This window comes from Orcinus orca, chromosome 8 (assembly GCF_937001465.1).
Source record: "Orcinus orca chromosome 8, mOrcOrc1.1, whole genome shotgun sequence".
Taxonomy (NCBI): Eukaryota; Metazoa; Chordata; class Mammalia; order Artiodactyla; family Delphinidae; genus Orcinus; species Orcinus orca.
In genome coordinates, this window is record NC_064566.1 from 69,146,669 (window position 1) to 69,162,997 (window position 16,329).

General features: G+C 36.3%; 1 protein-coding gene across 6 annotated transcripts in view; it reads left to right on the plus strand.

Moving 5' to 3' along the window:
• Positions 1 to 16,329, plus strand: part of DEUP1 (deuterosome assembly protein 1) — a 103,860-nt gene that overhangs the window by 70,818 nt on the left and 16,713 nt on the right. For 5 of the 6 annotated variants that reach the window (XM_033431926.2, XM_049713648.1, XM_049713647.1 and 2 more), the window contains 2 exons: positions 10,165 to 10,188; positions 13,362 to 13,513. In XM_033431926.2, coding sequence (XP_033287817.1) covers positions 10,165 to 10,188; positions 13,362 to 13,513 — 176 coding nt within the window. The remainder of the gene's footprint in view (positions 1 to 10,164; positions 10,189 to 13,361; positions 13,514 to 16,329) is intronic. The other variant, XM_033431927.2, reaches the window with a different exon arrangement.

A 16,329-nucleotide genomic window follows, 5' to 3' on the forward strand; every position in this document is an offset into this window, starting at 1 on the left:
GAACCTCCGACCAGTTTTCCAGAGTGGCTTCCCCACTTTATATTCCCATCAGCAGTGTACAAGAGTTCTCTTTGCTCCACATTCTCACCAACACTTGTTATCTTTTGCCATTTTGATACTAGCCATCCTAACAGGTGTGAGGTGATATCTCATTGCGGTTTCGATTTGCATTTCCTTGATGATTAGTGATGTTAATAACTTTTCATGTGTCTCTTGCCATTTGTTTGTCTTCTTTAGAAAAATGTCTATTCAGGCCCTTTGCCCAATTTTTATTGTTCGTATTTTTGCTGTTAAGTTGAATGAGTTTGTTATATATTGTGGAAATTAACCCCTTTTCAGATAAATGGTTGGCAAATATTTTCTCCCATTCCATAGGTTGCCTCTTCACTCTGTCGATTGTTTCCTTTGCTGTGCAGGAAGCTTTTCAGTTTGGTGTAGTCCCACTTGTCTATTTTTGCTTTTGTTGCCTGTGCTTTTGGTGTTATATGCAAAATATCATTGCCAGGGCCCATGTTAAACAGCTATTTCCCTTGTGTTTTCTTCTAGGAGTTTTACAGCTTCAGGTCTTACATTTAAGTCTTTAATCTATTTTGAGTTAGTTTTTTTGAGTAGTCTACGATAGAGGTCTAGTTTCATTTGTTTGCTTGTGAACGTCTAGTTTTCCCAACAACACTTATTGAAAAGACCATCCTTTCCCCATTGTGTGTTCTTGGTGCCCTTGTCAAAGATTAGTTGACTGTACATGTATGGGTTTATTTCTGGGTTCTCTATTCTGTTCTGTATTTATCGCATGCCACAGTCACCACAGAATGTTTTCATTCATTCTATAAATACTTATTGAATGTCTGCTATGTGTCAGGCAGTATGTTAGGATTGTAAGTCAGACTACATCCTTGAATTCATGGAGCTTAATATTAGTGGAAGGAGACATACATTAGTGGATACAGACAATTAACTAGATAGTTATGCTAAAGAGTGATAGGAAATTGCAGAGTGCAGGGGGCTGTATAGGGATTACCTAACCCAGTATTGGGAGTCAGAAAAGGCATCTGAGGAATAATTAGCCAGACAGAGTGGTGGGAATGAGTCATGATAAGGTAATATAATGTACAGAGACTAGAGATAAAAAGTCAGGGAGACTGGTAGAACTGTATAACAACAAAGAGCTGCTGTTCATTGGGTGTTTACTACATGCCTTGCCCTCTGCCGAATACTTTACGTACATTAGTGTCTACATCCTTATACCGTGTGTGTATGGTAGGTATTATTATCCCCATTTCACGGAAAAAGAAATGAAATCTTTAAGTTTTTAAGTAATTTGCCCAAGATCACATAGCTTGTAAGTAATTTGCCCAAGATCACATAGCTTGATAACTCCAAGTGCATGATATTAACTGTTATTATATCCCGTGGTCTGTTTCTTCTGTTTTCTCCACTGGCTCCTCACCCTTCTTCCTCTGCTCATCCTTCAGATTTGGCCTTGGCCCTCTGCTTCTCTGGCTGTGTACTTTCTCTTAAAGGATAGAGATAACGTAAGTTATCTCTTCTGGATCATAGAATGGCTTCCAAGTTGGGCACTTCTCAGACCAGATATGCTTTCTTTACATAAACTTTCCTTGTAGAACATGTGCTCAATTTCCCATAGGAAGCAGAACTCTTCACATTCCACGGCTTCCTTAATCTGGCTCACCCACTTTGTTTCCCTGTAGTGACTTACACAAAGCCTCCACTATAGCTAGAGTAGCTTATTCTCATCTGTGTGTGTGATGCTCATTTCTCATGTTCTTTCTTATTACCAGGCCTTTGCACATGCTTTTCCTTCTACCTAAAAATCCCCTTTCCCTACTTCACATGGCCATGCCCTATCAGTGTTTCAAGTCTCTCCACATAAATTTTACGTGTTATACGAAATCTTCCCCGATTTTCCTCTGTTAAGAGTCCCTCCTCGAAGCCATCATAGCATCCTTTACTTAACACCTATCATACCGCAATATTAAAATTACCTGTTTCTTGTCAGCTACCCATCCCCTTACCAGTAGGCTCACTGAGGGCAGTTATGGTCCTAGTTTACCATTGTACCTCAGCACTTACTATAGTGCCTGAATATAGGAGGCACTGAAAAAATCTTCTGTTGGATGAGTGAATGAATAAATGAATGAGTGAATGATGAATTAATTAACCTATTATATGTCCTCCACCTTTCCTTTACTTTATGAGAGTAAAGACATACCCTTTTCTTTATTAAATCCTACCAGTCCCGGGCTTCCCTGGTGGCGCAGTGGTTGAGAGTCCACCTGCCGATGCAGGGGACACGGGTTCGTGCCCCGGTCCAGGAGGATCCCACGTGCCGTGGAGCAGCTGGGCCCGTGAGCCATGGCCACTGAGCCTGTGCGTCCGGAGCCTGTGTTCCGCAATGCGAGAGGCCACAACAGTCAGAGGCCCGCGTACTGCAAAAAAAAAAAAAAAAAAAAAAAAATCCTACCAGTCCCTTAAGGGACTAGATTAAATTTTATTTCCTCCATGAATTCATTTCCCATTACTCTAGGGCCCATTTTGTTCTCCTGTCTTTGACTTTCTTTAGCACTTAGTTATAACAGTTTAGCACTAAGTTTAGAATTGTCTTCTTTTATTTTTTTAATTGTTTAGTATGGGTATGTTTTGTCTCATCAATCATAGACTTCTTGAGGGAAGAAGTGGACTATGTTTTATACTTTTTCTTCATATAGGGTTTGGTATAATGTAGGGCTCAATGAATACTTGCGGATTTATGGGACTCACCTGTAGTCTAAGAAGCATGAATAAGTTATCATGAAAATCGTTTCTAATATCATTAAAAAGATCACTGAAGCCTTGTCTTATCTCACTTTCTGGATGATCTCAGTCCCAATAATTGTTGACATTCATTGATTCAGAAAACATTTGAGTTCCTACTTGGTGCAACATAATTTAACACATAATTATACCATATCTATATTATTTACTATTTTTTCATACATGTTACTTTAGCCTACTCAATTTTATTATATTTTCCATAAAGGCAGAGTCACTTTTTGATATTTGATTACATCTGGAGAACTTAGCACATATATATATATATATATATATATATACACACACACACACACACATATATATGTGTGTATATATATATACACATATATAATATATATATACACACATATATATATATATACACATATATAATATATATGTCTAAAGATGTGTTAATGGGCTATCATAAAATGGAATGCCATTGATGTATAGCCTTCAATGTGATCTTATTAAAATAGCATTTAATCATATATATTTTATGTAACATTTTACTTCATATAGGAAGGTTATTTTAATTGAAATGTACTTGACATAAAATATGTTGGTTTCAGGTGTGCCTCATAGTGATTTAACATTTGCATATATTATGAAATGACCACAATAGTCTAGTAACCATCTGTCCCATATAAAGTTATTTCAGTATTATTGACCATATTCCATATGCTGTTTAGTACATCCCATTGCTTATTTATTTTATACCTGGAGATTTGTACCTCTTAATCCCCTTCACTTATTTCACCCATCCACCCTTACGCCCTCCACTCTGGCAACCATCAGTTTGTTCTGTGTATCCTTGAGTCTGTTTTGTTTTGTTTTTTAGATTCCACGTATAAGTGAGATTATATGGTATTTGTCCTTCTCAGTCTGACTTATTTCACTTAGCATAATAGCCTCTAGATCCATCCACTAGATCCACTTGTTGTCCCAAATAGCAAGATTTCATTTTTTTTTTAATTATGGCTGAATGATATTCCATTGTATATATACACCACCTCTTCTTTATCCATTTGTCTATTGATGGACATTTAGGTTGTTTCCGTATCTTAGCTATTGAGTTAGGTTTTTGTTTTCTTTAGGTAAATACCCAGATGTGAAATTGCTGGATCATATGACAGTTCTGTTTTTAATTTTTTGAGGAACCTCCATATTGTTTTCCTTAGAGGCTGTACCAATTTATATTCCCACCAGTAGGGCACGAACATTGCTTTTCTCCACATCCTCACCAACACTTGTTATTTTCTGTCTTTTTTATGATAGCCTTTCTAACAGGTGTTAACAGATAATCACATTGTGGTTTTGATTTGCATTTCCTTGATGATTAGTGATGTTGAGCATCTTTTCATGTCTTTTAGTCATCTGTATGTCTATTGACATCCACATTTTTTAATCAGTTTTATTTTTTGATGTTGAGTTGTATCAGTTCTTTATATATTTTGGATATTAACCCCTTATCAGATGTATCATTTACAAATATCTTCTCCCATTTGTTAAGCTGCCTTTTCATTTTGTTTATAGTTTCCTTCCCTGTGCAAAAGCTTTTTAGTTTGATGTAAACACACTTGTTTATTTTTGCTTTTGTTTCCCTTGCCTGAGGAGACAGATCCAAAAACTATATTACTAAGACCAATGTAAATGAGTATACTGCCTATGTTTCCTTCTAGGAGTTCTTTGGTTTCAGGTCTTACATTTAAATCTTTAATCCATTCTGTGTTTATTTTGTGAATGGTGTGAGAGTAGTCCAGTTTGATTCTTCTGCATGTAGCTGTCCAGTTTTCCCAACACCATTTATTGAAGAGACTTTTTCCCATTGTATATTCTTGCCTCCTTTGTTGTAGATTAATGACCATATAAGTGTGGATTTATTTCTGGGCTCTCTAGTCTGTTCCATTGATCAATGTACTATTTTTGTGCCAGTGCCATACTATTTTGATTACAGTAGCTTTGTAGTATAGTCTAAAGTCAGGGAGCATGATATATCCAGCTTTGTTCTCCATTCTCAAGATATTTTTTGGTTATTCAAGGTCTTTTGCATTTCTAAACAAGTTTTAGAATTATTTCTGCTAGTGCTGTGAAAAATACAGTTGGTATTTTGAAAGGGATTGCATTGAATCTGTAGATTGCCTTGGGGAAAAGGGTCATTTTAACAATATTAATTCTTCCAACTTATGGGCACAGTATATCTTTCCATTTGTTTCAGTCATCTTCAATTTCTTTCATCAGTGTCTTATAGTTTTCCAGGTATAGGTCTTTCACCTCCTTAGGTCGATTTATTCCTAGGTATTTTATTTTTTTAATGTGATTATAAATGGGAATTTTTTTTAATTTCTCTTTCTGATAGTTCATTATTAGTGTATAGGAATGCAAAGGATTTCTGTATATTAATTTTGTATCCTGAAACTTATTGAATTCATTTATTACATCTAATAGTTTTTTGGTGGCATCTTGAGGGTTTTCTATATATCATTTCGTGTCATCTACAAACAGTGACAGTTTTACTTCTTCTTTTCCGATTTGAAATCCTTTTATTTGTTTTTCTTGTCTTATTACTGTGGCTAGGACTTCCAGTACTATGTTAAATAAGTGGCAAGAGTGGGTATCCTTGTCTTGGTATTGATCTTAGAGGAATTGCTTTCAGCTTTTCACTGTTGAGTATGATGTTAACTGTGGGTTTGTCATATAGGGCCTCTATTATGTTGAGGTATGTTCCCTCTATGCCCACTTTCTGGAGAGCTTTTATCATAAATGGATGTTGAATTTTGTCAAAAGCTTTATCTGTATCTATTGTGATGATCACACGACTTTTATTCTTCAATTTGTTACTGTGGTGTATCAAATTGATTGATTTGCAGATATTGAACCATCCATGCATCCCTGGGATAAATCCCACTTGATCACGGTGTATGATCTTTCTAAAGTGTTGTTGAGCTAGATTTGCTGGTATTTTGTTGAGGACTTTTGCATCTATGTTCAGCAGTGATATTGGCCTGTGGGGTGTGTGTGTTTGTGTGTGTGTGTGTGTGTGTGTGTGTGTGTGTGTATGTGTATGTGTATGGTGTCTTTGTTTGGTTTCAGCATCAATCTGATGCTGGCCTCCCTCACAGAATGAGTTCAGAAGCATTCCTTCCCCCTCAATATTTTGGAATAGTTTGAAAAGGATCAGCATTAACTCTTCTTTAAATGTTTGGTAGAATTAACCCATGAAGTTGTCTGATCCTTAACTTTTATTTATCGGGAGTTTTTTGATTACTGCTTCAATTTCATGACTGGTAATGTCTGTTCATATTTTCTACTTCTTGATTCAGTTTTGGAAGATTGTACATTTCTAAAAATTTATCCATTCCTCTTGGTTGTCCATTTTATTGGTGTATAATTATTCATAATAATCTTTTACAATCCTTGGTGTTTCTGTGGTGTCAGTTGTAATTTCTCCATTTTCATTTCTGATTTTATTTATTTGGGCTGTATTTCTTTTTTTTCTTTATGAGTCTGACTCATTTTAAAAGTTTATCAATTTTTTATCTTTTAAAAAGTTTATCAATTTTTTATCTTTTAAAAGGAGCAGCTCTTAGTGTCATTAATGTTTTCTATTTTTTTAGCTTCTAATTCATCTATTTATGCTCTGATCTTACGATTTCTTTCCTTCTGCTAAGTGTGGGTTTTGTTTATTCTTCTTTTTCTAGTTTCTTTAGGTGCAAGGTTAGATTATTTGAGATTTTTATTGTTTCCTGAGGTAGGCTGGTATCACTATAAACTTCTCTCTTGGAACTGCTTTTGCTTCATTCCCATAGATTTCGAATTGTGTTTCCATTTTCATTTGTCTCCAGATATTTGTATTTTCTCTTTATTTCTTCAGTGACCAATTTGTTGTTTAACAGCATGTTTTGTTTTGTTTTGTTTTGTTTTTACAATTTTCCGTTTAGTTATTTCTAGTCTTATAGTATTGTAGTCAAAAAAGATGCTTGATATAATTTCAATTTTCTTAAATGTATTGAGACTTGTTTCTGGCCTAGCATGTGATATATTCTAGAGAATTTTCCATGTGCACTTGAAAAGAATGTGTATTCTGCTGGTTTGGGATGAAATGTTTTGTATGTATCTATTAATTCTAACTGCTCTGGTGTGTCATTTATGGGCAGTATTTCCTTATTCATTTTCTATCTGGATGATGAGTCCATTGATGTAAGTAGGTTGTTATAGTCCCCTACTATTATTGTATTACTTTCACTTTCTCCTTTTATGTTTGTTAATATTTGCTTGTGTATTTAGGTGCTCCCATGTTGGGTGCATATATATTTACAATTGTTATATCTTTTTCTTGAATTGATCCCTTTGTCATTATGCTATGTCCTTCTTTGGCTCGTTATAGTCTTCGTTTTAAAGTCTATTTTGTCTGATAGTATTGCTACCCCAACTTTCTTTTCATTTCCACTTGCATAAAATACCTTTTTCCATCCCCTCGCTTTCAGTCTGTTTGTGTCTTTAGATCTAAGTGTGTCTCTTGTAGGCAGCATATATATGGGTCTTGTTTTTTAATCTGTTCAGCCACTCTGTGTCTTTTGATTGGAGTGTTTGGGCCACTTATATTTAAAGTAATTATTAATAATTATGTGCTTACTGCCATCTTGTTCATTGTTTTCATAGTTCTTTTTTGTTCTTTTCTTCTTCTTTTGCTTTTTTCCTTGTGATTTGATGACTATGTTTATGATGATTTCTTAAGTTCAGATGCATTTTGACAACTCTACATTTTTACTCCCCACTCACGTTTAATGTTTTTGAGGTCACGTTTTATATCTCTTTGTTTTGTGTATTCCTTAACTATTTACTATAGATATAGATGATTTTAATACTTTTGTCTTTTAACCTTCTACTAGCTTTACTACCTTCTGTATGTTTGCCTTTACCAATGAGAGTTTTTCCTTTCCTAATTTTCATATTTCTAGTAGTGACCTTTTCTTTTCTGCTTAAGGAAGTCCCTGTAACATTTCCTGTAAATCCGGTTTAGTGGTGCTGAACACTTATAGCTTTTGCTAAAAGCTTTGTCTCTCCTTCAAATCTTAATAATAGCCTTACTGGGTAGAGTATTCTTGGTTGTAGGCTTTTCCCTTTCATCACTTTAAATATATCATGCCATCCTCTGATGGACTGCAAAGTTTCTGCTGAAAAGTCAGCTGACAGTCTTTCGGAGTTCCCGTGTATGTAACTAGTTGCTTTCTCTTACTGCTTTTAAGATTCTCTTTACCTTAATTTTTTTCCATTTTAATTATAATGTGTCTTGGTGAAGGCCTCTTTGGGTTCATCTTATTTGGGACTCTCTATGCTTCCTGGACCTAGATGTCTGTTTCCTTCCCCAGGTTAGGGAGATTTACAGCTATTATTTCCTCCAGTAAGTTCTCTGCTCCTTTCCCTCTCCCTTCTCCTTCTGCGACCCCTATAATGTGAATATTAGTATCCTTGATGTTGTCCCAAAGGTATCTTAAACTGTCCTCATTTTTTAAAATTATTTTTTCTTTTTTCTGTTCAGGTTGGGTGATTTCCACTACTGTCTTCCAGTTCACTGGCCCATTCCTCTCTATCATCTAATCTCCTATTGATCCCTTCTAGTGTATTTTTTCAGTTATTGTATTCTTCAGCTCTTTTTGGTTCTTCTTTGTATTTTCTAACTCTTTGTTAAACTTATCACTGTGTTCATCCATTCTTCTCCTGAGCTCATTGAACATCTTTAAAATCATTGCCTTGAACTCTTTATTGGGTAGATTGCTTATCTCCCTTCACCTACCTCTTCTACATATGGAATATATATCTCTCTCACCTCATTTTGCCTAATTTTCTGTTTTTATTTCTTCATAGTAGGTAGGTTGATTATGATTCCTGATTTTGGAGAAGTGGCTTTATGTAGGAGATGTCCTATGGGGCCCAGCAGAACACTCCCCTCTATTCACCAGAGTTGTGTGCTCTTGGGATGCCTCATATGTGGGCTGCATGAACCCTTCTCTTATGGCATGGCTAACTACTGTGGGCACACTGGTTGGCAGGGCTGGGCCCTTGCGAGGGTGGCTGCCAGGCTTTGCCTCATGTGGTGAATGCTGGCCCACAGGTGGGTGGAGTTGGGCCCCAGCATAGCTGACCATGGGGCCTGTGGGGCCTGAGGCTGGTTCCAGACCTCTGATAGGTGGGGCCATGTCCTGGCACAGCTGGATGTGCAGCCCATGAAGTCCTGGGACTGATGCCATCCAGCTGGTGGGCAGGTAACCCCTGGCACTAAGAGGCTAGAGGGAGATCTCCAAAATGGCGCTTGCCAGTGCTGGTATCCATGTGGTAGAACGAGCTCCCAAGAATGGCTGCCACCTGTATCATCATCCCCAGGGGAGTCCTAGTTGCCTCCTGCCGCTCCAGGAGGCTCTCCAAGATTAGCAAGTTTATCTGATCCCGGATCCTTTCAAACTCTGCCTCTGTGCTGAGACTTGGAGCATGAGAAATTTTGTGTGTTTTCTTGAAGAGCAGAGTCTCTGTTCCCTACAGCCCTCTGGCTTAACATAAGTCCTGCTGGTATTCAAAGCCAGACATCCTAGGGGCTCATCTTCCTGGTACAGGACCCCCAGTCTGGGGAGCCTGATGTGGGGCTCAGATCCCTTGCTCCTTGGGGAGGACTTCTGCAATTATGATATTCTTCCAATTTGAAAGTTGCTGATCCAGGAATGTGGGTCCTGACCATACTGTGTCTCCACCCCTTCTACCCGTCTCGTTGTGGTTCTTTCTTTATAACTTTAGTCATGGAAAATCTTCTCTGCTAGTCTTCAGGTTGTTCTCATAGGTAGTTGCTCTATAAGTAGTTGTAATTTTGGTGTGCCCCTGGGACAAGGTGAGTTCAGGATCTTCCTACTATGCCATCTTGAACACATTCCCCTCATAGGAAGTTGACTTTATAATTGCTCTCCATTTTTTATATATGAAGATTTGGAATTGACTTTGATAATTGAAATAGTCAAGCCACTGCCCAAAGAGAAAAATCTTGTGTCTATTGAATAATAAAAAAGAATTCAATATGACTCGGCTCTTTAAGCCTTTATAATCTATTGTCACCTATTTAGCACTTATCTGTTTAAAGATTAAATAAAGAAAACTCATATCTGCTATATGTTAAAATCCCATAATTAGATAGTTAATTTGCTCTGAAATCACTAAAATTAATAAGTAAACATACAATTAAATAATTTGTGCTGAAACGTTACCTCACGCAATAAGAAACATAATATTTACATCATTATTTTTAGATCTTCTAAAATATGTAGCATTTGTATAATATTAAAATAACAATTATTTTTTCCTTCCTAGACAAATGGAATTACTGATATAAAGGTAGGTCATTTCTGAATAACTAGAGCTTTGAGAACTTTTCTGCTTAATTAATTGTGAAACTCCCTGATTATTTACACTTAGGGGAAAAAAAGGTTGAAAAATGACACCCACCCAGTGGTAGGACCTACCCAGGTAGGAACAGCAGCCCTGCACTCAGTTCTAACCTATTGCATACCTGGGGCTGTGACCACCCCCATTTTCCTCTGGAGAATTTACTGTTGGGACTATCCACCTGGTATGTAAGTTGTCCTCCGGTCTCAGTGAGACACTTAGAATAGGAACAGTACTAGCAAGAGGTTTTTTGTGCAAAAACTTGACTGTATGGAGAAAAGTGAGGGGTTTATCTTTATTCTGCTCCTGGGTAAATTATGAAGAATCAATTTTATCATGATAGATTTTTGTGATTCCATATTTATTTAGACCTATATTTGTATTTGTTAAATTTTCTTTTATTTAATGAAGGTGTAATCCAGTTAGATTTAATCAGAACTCAGAATTTATGGTAATTTTTAAGACTAATTTGCCTTTCACTATCCATAAAGTTTGCTAAACAAAATAACAGCATAAAAAATTAGTACCCTCATAAGCATCTAAAAATCCATTTATATACTAAAAATTAATATAGTAACCTTAAATTAACATGATTAAAGCCAGTCCTTCTGTAGAAGTACTTTGTTAGCCTAATTACTATTGTAGAATACACATGAATTTAAGAGAAAAAGTGCACATACAAAGTACTATCATTCAGACGGTTCAGCACCTCAACTAGCCTTGAGCCGGTGAGTTCAAGTAAACAGGCACCAGCAGGTTTTTCCATTTCAAGAAAAAAAGTCGAAAGAAAAAAACTATGAAACCGTAAAATTTGGGAGGAAAAAAACAAGAAATTGAGATAATGGGCCTGTAAAAGAACTGATCAGCAGTACAGAGGTAAAGTTTAATCAATGCATGATAACCATCTAGTGGAGGATATATTTCTGGAATCCCTAGAAAAGTATTTTGGAAAAAAATAAAACGAGAGAGCCCCAAAATGTTGTCCAGGAAACTGGAAAACACTTTTAAATACAAATCGTGTAGATACATTACCTGTGTAATTCTTTCAGGTCATGCTCACACCACATTTAATTTTGGTGCATTTAGAAAATTCTGGGTTTTTAAAAAAATCATTACTATCATTCTTAATTACTTTAAACCAACACTGGGCCAAAGAGTCACAGATGGAATCTAATTTTATAGAAAATTTTGGAATAAAATTGTAACAGAGCAGCAGACCATCAAGAATTATATATTTTGACCAGTAGATGTCTTTTTAGGAGTAAAATTTTGAATCTTTTCCAAGATCTTTTTCAAACAGATCTGTGCGTATGAGTATTCTCCTTATGCGTACAAATTTTATAAGATCTGCCTCCTTTATGTTTATCACAAATCTGCTCTAATTTTAGAATAAACAATCCTTTCTCTTTTAAAGCAGATTATAGATTACTCTTTTATATGCAGCAGTGTATCTCAAATGAGCAAAGTTGAGATATACTAAAGGCAAGGGCCTAACAAGCAGAGAAATACCTTGAATGGCCCTTCTTTCCCAAAGGGCATCTTGGTCAATAGACATATAAGCATATAACCCTTGCTGTACTGTTTTGAGGACACTTGATCTCCTGGAGCACTTTTTTTTTCATTCAAAAGTAAGATCTTTCTAAAATTCATAAACTTCTATAATACATTAGGCAGTAAACAAAAATTTTAATAAACAGACTTTGCCTGTGAAGCAAAAAATAAGACAAATAGGTAAACATTTTAAATGCCTAATATATATTTCTATACTTATCAATGTTGATACTAATATGATAGTATATGAATAATTTTAAATGTGCAATTAGTCAAAAATTTTTGAATGACTTTATGGCATGGCAGCCCATATGAAATGGCACTCAAAGCCTTAAATTTAGAAACTTATAAATGAAAGTTCTAAGCCATAATCAACTATAGTCTTATGAGCTTTGAAACATAGACATTTGTAGCTTCAAAAGATATTTTACTCATGTCATGCTTTTTGTGCTAAAATATTATCCTTCTGAAAGCAGAGAGCTATTGTTTAATCAGCAACTACATAATTTATGGGTATTCGAATCATAACACTATAAAGGACTACATGGGGTCATTTAAAGCATTTTCATGAGTTTTCATGTGAGTATATATCCTGTTTTTTAAAATTTTGTGAGAAAAAAGTTTAGGGCTTCCCTGGTGGCGCAGTGGTTGAGAGTCCACCTGCAGGGGACATGGGTTTGTGCCCCGGTCCGGGAAGATCCCACATGCCATGGAGTGGCTGGGGCCCTGAGCCATGGCCGCTGAGCCTGCGCGTCCGGAGCCTGTTGCTCCGCAACGGGAGAGGCCACAACAGTGAGAGGCCCGTGCACCGCAAAAAAAAAAAAAAAGTTTAGACTCTCCCTAAAAAACTTCTTACAGCATTTAATTAAAACTGCATCAGGAATCTTTCTTCTTGCTCTAAACCTCTCATTTTGTGATTTAAATATGCTGCTTATTCTTTTATGAAGACATTAAAATTGGGTTGCCCGTACTAGAGAGTAAAACTTCATCATGTAGCTACATTGCTCAAAACTGTGTGGTATTGGCACGCTCTCAACCAGGATCTAATGATCTTGGTATAGAATGGTCCAGAATCATATCCCAGTCTACATGGATTTAGTATATAATTTGTTGCATCACCCAACAGTGGGGAATTGATGTGTGATTTTCTATAATGACACGTATTGTTTTAATCAGAAAAAAATCTTTTAAAATTGAAAGCTATGTTAATTCTGGTTCCATTATTAATCAGCACTAGAAGGCATACCCTATAAACACAAAAACTCCTTTATCTAGCCAATTTCTTCTAGCTGCAGAGAACGGTAATGCGTGGAGTGAGCCTTTTCTGTACTGGAGCGTGGGCAGTAGTGTGTGCACCCCTTTTACTGGGATGTGTTCAGTGGCAGCTGTCCCTGAGTACCTGTGTTGTGAGAAGGCGGGGGTGAGAAGAGGCATTTAGGAGGCACACAGGAGTAGAGCGACATCACTTGACTCAAATTAAAGGGTCTTTCCAACGTGTGTCCAAACGCACAGAAAACATGCGTCACTTGTAAGTAACAATTTTTTCAATGATAGTTTATTTTATTCTCTAGAGTATGGACTTCACTAACAGGGAACATGCAAGGCATACATCTATTAACAAACTGGAATATGAGAATGAAAGGCTTCAAAATGATCTTGCAAAACTTCAGGCCATTGGAAAATCAGCATGGGCTAACCAAAATACCTACAAAGAAACAGGAAGGTATGCCTATCAGAGCCAAAAAAATAAGGGAAAAAATGAAGATTGGTATGCTGACACCATTACATAAGGACATAAATGTACAGACATTTAAGTGACATTTATTTTTAAACAATTCAAATTATAATTTTATATACTTTCTCTTCAGTTGTTTAACATTTATTTTATGGTGATAATTCAATAGTCTAGATATACCATTTTTTATATGAAATTCTGTGTTGCCAATAGCTTTCAAAGTATAACAGTGAAATGGGTAGAGTGTTAAAATGAGTTTTCGTCACTTCACACCCTTCTTAGAACCTGATGTGGCATACAAAATATACAAATAAGTAATCTTATTTTTTACGTCAAAATATAGGAAGATAGCATGTCTGACTTTACTTCAAATATATATACACTTTATATTGACACTCTGGCAGTGGTGAAAAACTGTGGTCATTTCATAGGAAAGAACCTATGAATGTGTAAGAGAGGTCTTTTCTGTGTGAAAAGAAGAGTGTGGAAAATCACTATCTGCTGCCCTCATTATCCCCAGGCTCTTTAAAATGTCTTAGTTCAAAATTTAAGTAAATACATCAGCCATAAAATTGGCTAATTTCTTCAACTTTAGTAAAGTATTTATGGAGTCAGAGCTGTCTCTGGAGTTCTTTCACCATTTTCCCATACTTGGAAAATGCTCAGCAAGACAAACAAGTTTCTTTTCTACAGGATTTCTCAAAGTCATTAATATTGCTAATTACATTGTGAGTTTCCAGGAACAGGTGTGATGTGCAACATTCCCCAAACTTATTTCATTTATTAACATTCCATGGTGCTTAGAAACGGCAAATTAATAAGTCCAGACCCAACTTCAATACAACTTTTGCTTTGAAGCTCATAATGCTTAGCATGAAAACTTTACATATTGTTTTCATAAAATATAATTAATATTTGCAACTTTGGGAAATTCAGTTAACCTTTGTTTTCCCACCTGACAAATACAGATAATAGTTATAGGGGTTTTCTGAGGATTATACGAGAAAACATAGTTCCATGTAAACTATATAGTCCCCTAAATGTTAGCCATTATCACTGATGTTATTATTACCAACAAAATTGTTAGTATTTATAATAATGTTAATACTACTCCAACAACTCACAGTACCTAAAAAGTATATTATTTTGGTGGATAAACAAATGGCTGAATCTGACATTTCCTCAAAAGATAGTCCTGTTGGGGAGGAGTGATGCCAGGCTTATCTTTGTAATTAAGCGGTCCAGTTCTACAGGTAGATAAATCCATAAATCCAGGGGCCGTACTAAAAATGTCTGCTCAGCATTCTTGCGGATGTAGTACAGCTCTCTCCCACTTTCACCGCCCCAGCCCTGTATGTATTAGAGGGATATATTCTAAACTGATGTAAGAAACAGAAAGCATTCAGAAGTGCTAAAGTAATAACTCCTCTTCAGGTGGTTAGGGAAGGGAATAAGGGAAGACTGGCTGCTACCCAAAACAAGCACTGTGCGTGGGGTGCTGTGATGGGGTGGGAGCAGCAGCACAAAAGCAGTGTGGGGAGGATGAAAGCGGGCACTGCACCACCAGGGCCCGGTTCTCTGGTGAGTGTGCCCACGTTGACCGGCCAGTATAACTGAAAATCTGTCCAAAGGGGCCTAATCTTGATTTGAGGGTAAGAATGTATTTTCTAATATAGAATGAACGCTTTACAAAGTGCTTCCCTACACTATGGATTCATTTCTCCATGGGTCAACTCACCACCCCATCTGTATAGTTTCTCATTGTAGGAGAAAGCAGGCCCCTGTGTTACAAAGGATCTTCCAGTGTATCTTAGTCACTGGTCTGTGTTGAGTGCCCATTAGATGCACAACACTGTTTCCTATTCTTGCTTGTTGGGAATAACTTTGAAAGCCTTGGATGAAGGTACTAGGTGTTGTTATTTAAACAAAAAGACAGCTACTCTGCTTTTTACTATTTTTAAAGAGTGTTTTTATTGTTTGGATTGCTCCCTTTTCTCTTTGCCAGGCAGTAGGGAATGTGTTAAACATGCCTAACGAAAACAAGACAGTAGGGGACACAGAGAGCAGCATAAGAGGTAAAATGCTCAGCAGGAGACTATCTTAATAAGCAGTTTGGGTGACTATTCCTGCTGCAAAGCCTTGTGTCCTGCCAGTCTGATTTGTTGAAAGTTTCATTAAATTTGTTTTAATGGCTTGTCTGATTTCAGTGTTCTCCAGTGACCTGATTTTTTTAAAAGAAACAGCATTTCAAATGTTCTGAATAAATTATTACCATATAAAACCCACTATGGGGAAAGAGTTGTTGAGAGGCAAGGACACTGTGAACTCACCAGTGGAGAACTGTAAAGCACATATCTATTAATTTTAGCAAGTGAAAAAGGCAATGTGCTTTCCTTCCCTCACAGCACGGCTCAGTGAGGTCAAATAGTGAAAGCTGTGTGTATTGATTAGGCAGAAAATAATTTTAAAAAATACATAGTCATATTTACATATCAATGGTTAATGCAATAAGGTCATATTAAGCTATTTTAGAAAGGAAAAGGCTTTTAGGTAAAGGTATATAAAGGTAACGTTCCACAAAATTTTTAAGTCTGTAGTCTAATTTTTAGCCACTTCTTGCTTTTACCTGAGGAAGATTTGTATACTGTATTCTTAAAATAATCTTTTATCCACTTGGAGGTGACTCAGTTTTTGTTGTTGTTTTTCACTCCTGTTAGAAGTGATAAGAAAATTTTCATGCTCATCCACTTAAAATGTGAAGCCTTTTAGGATATTCCAGAGGATTTACTTTCCAATAAGAAAGT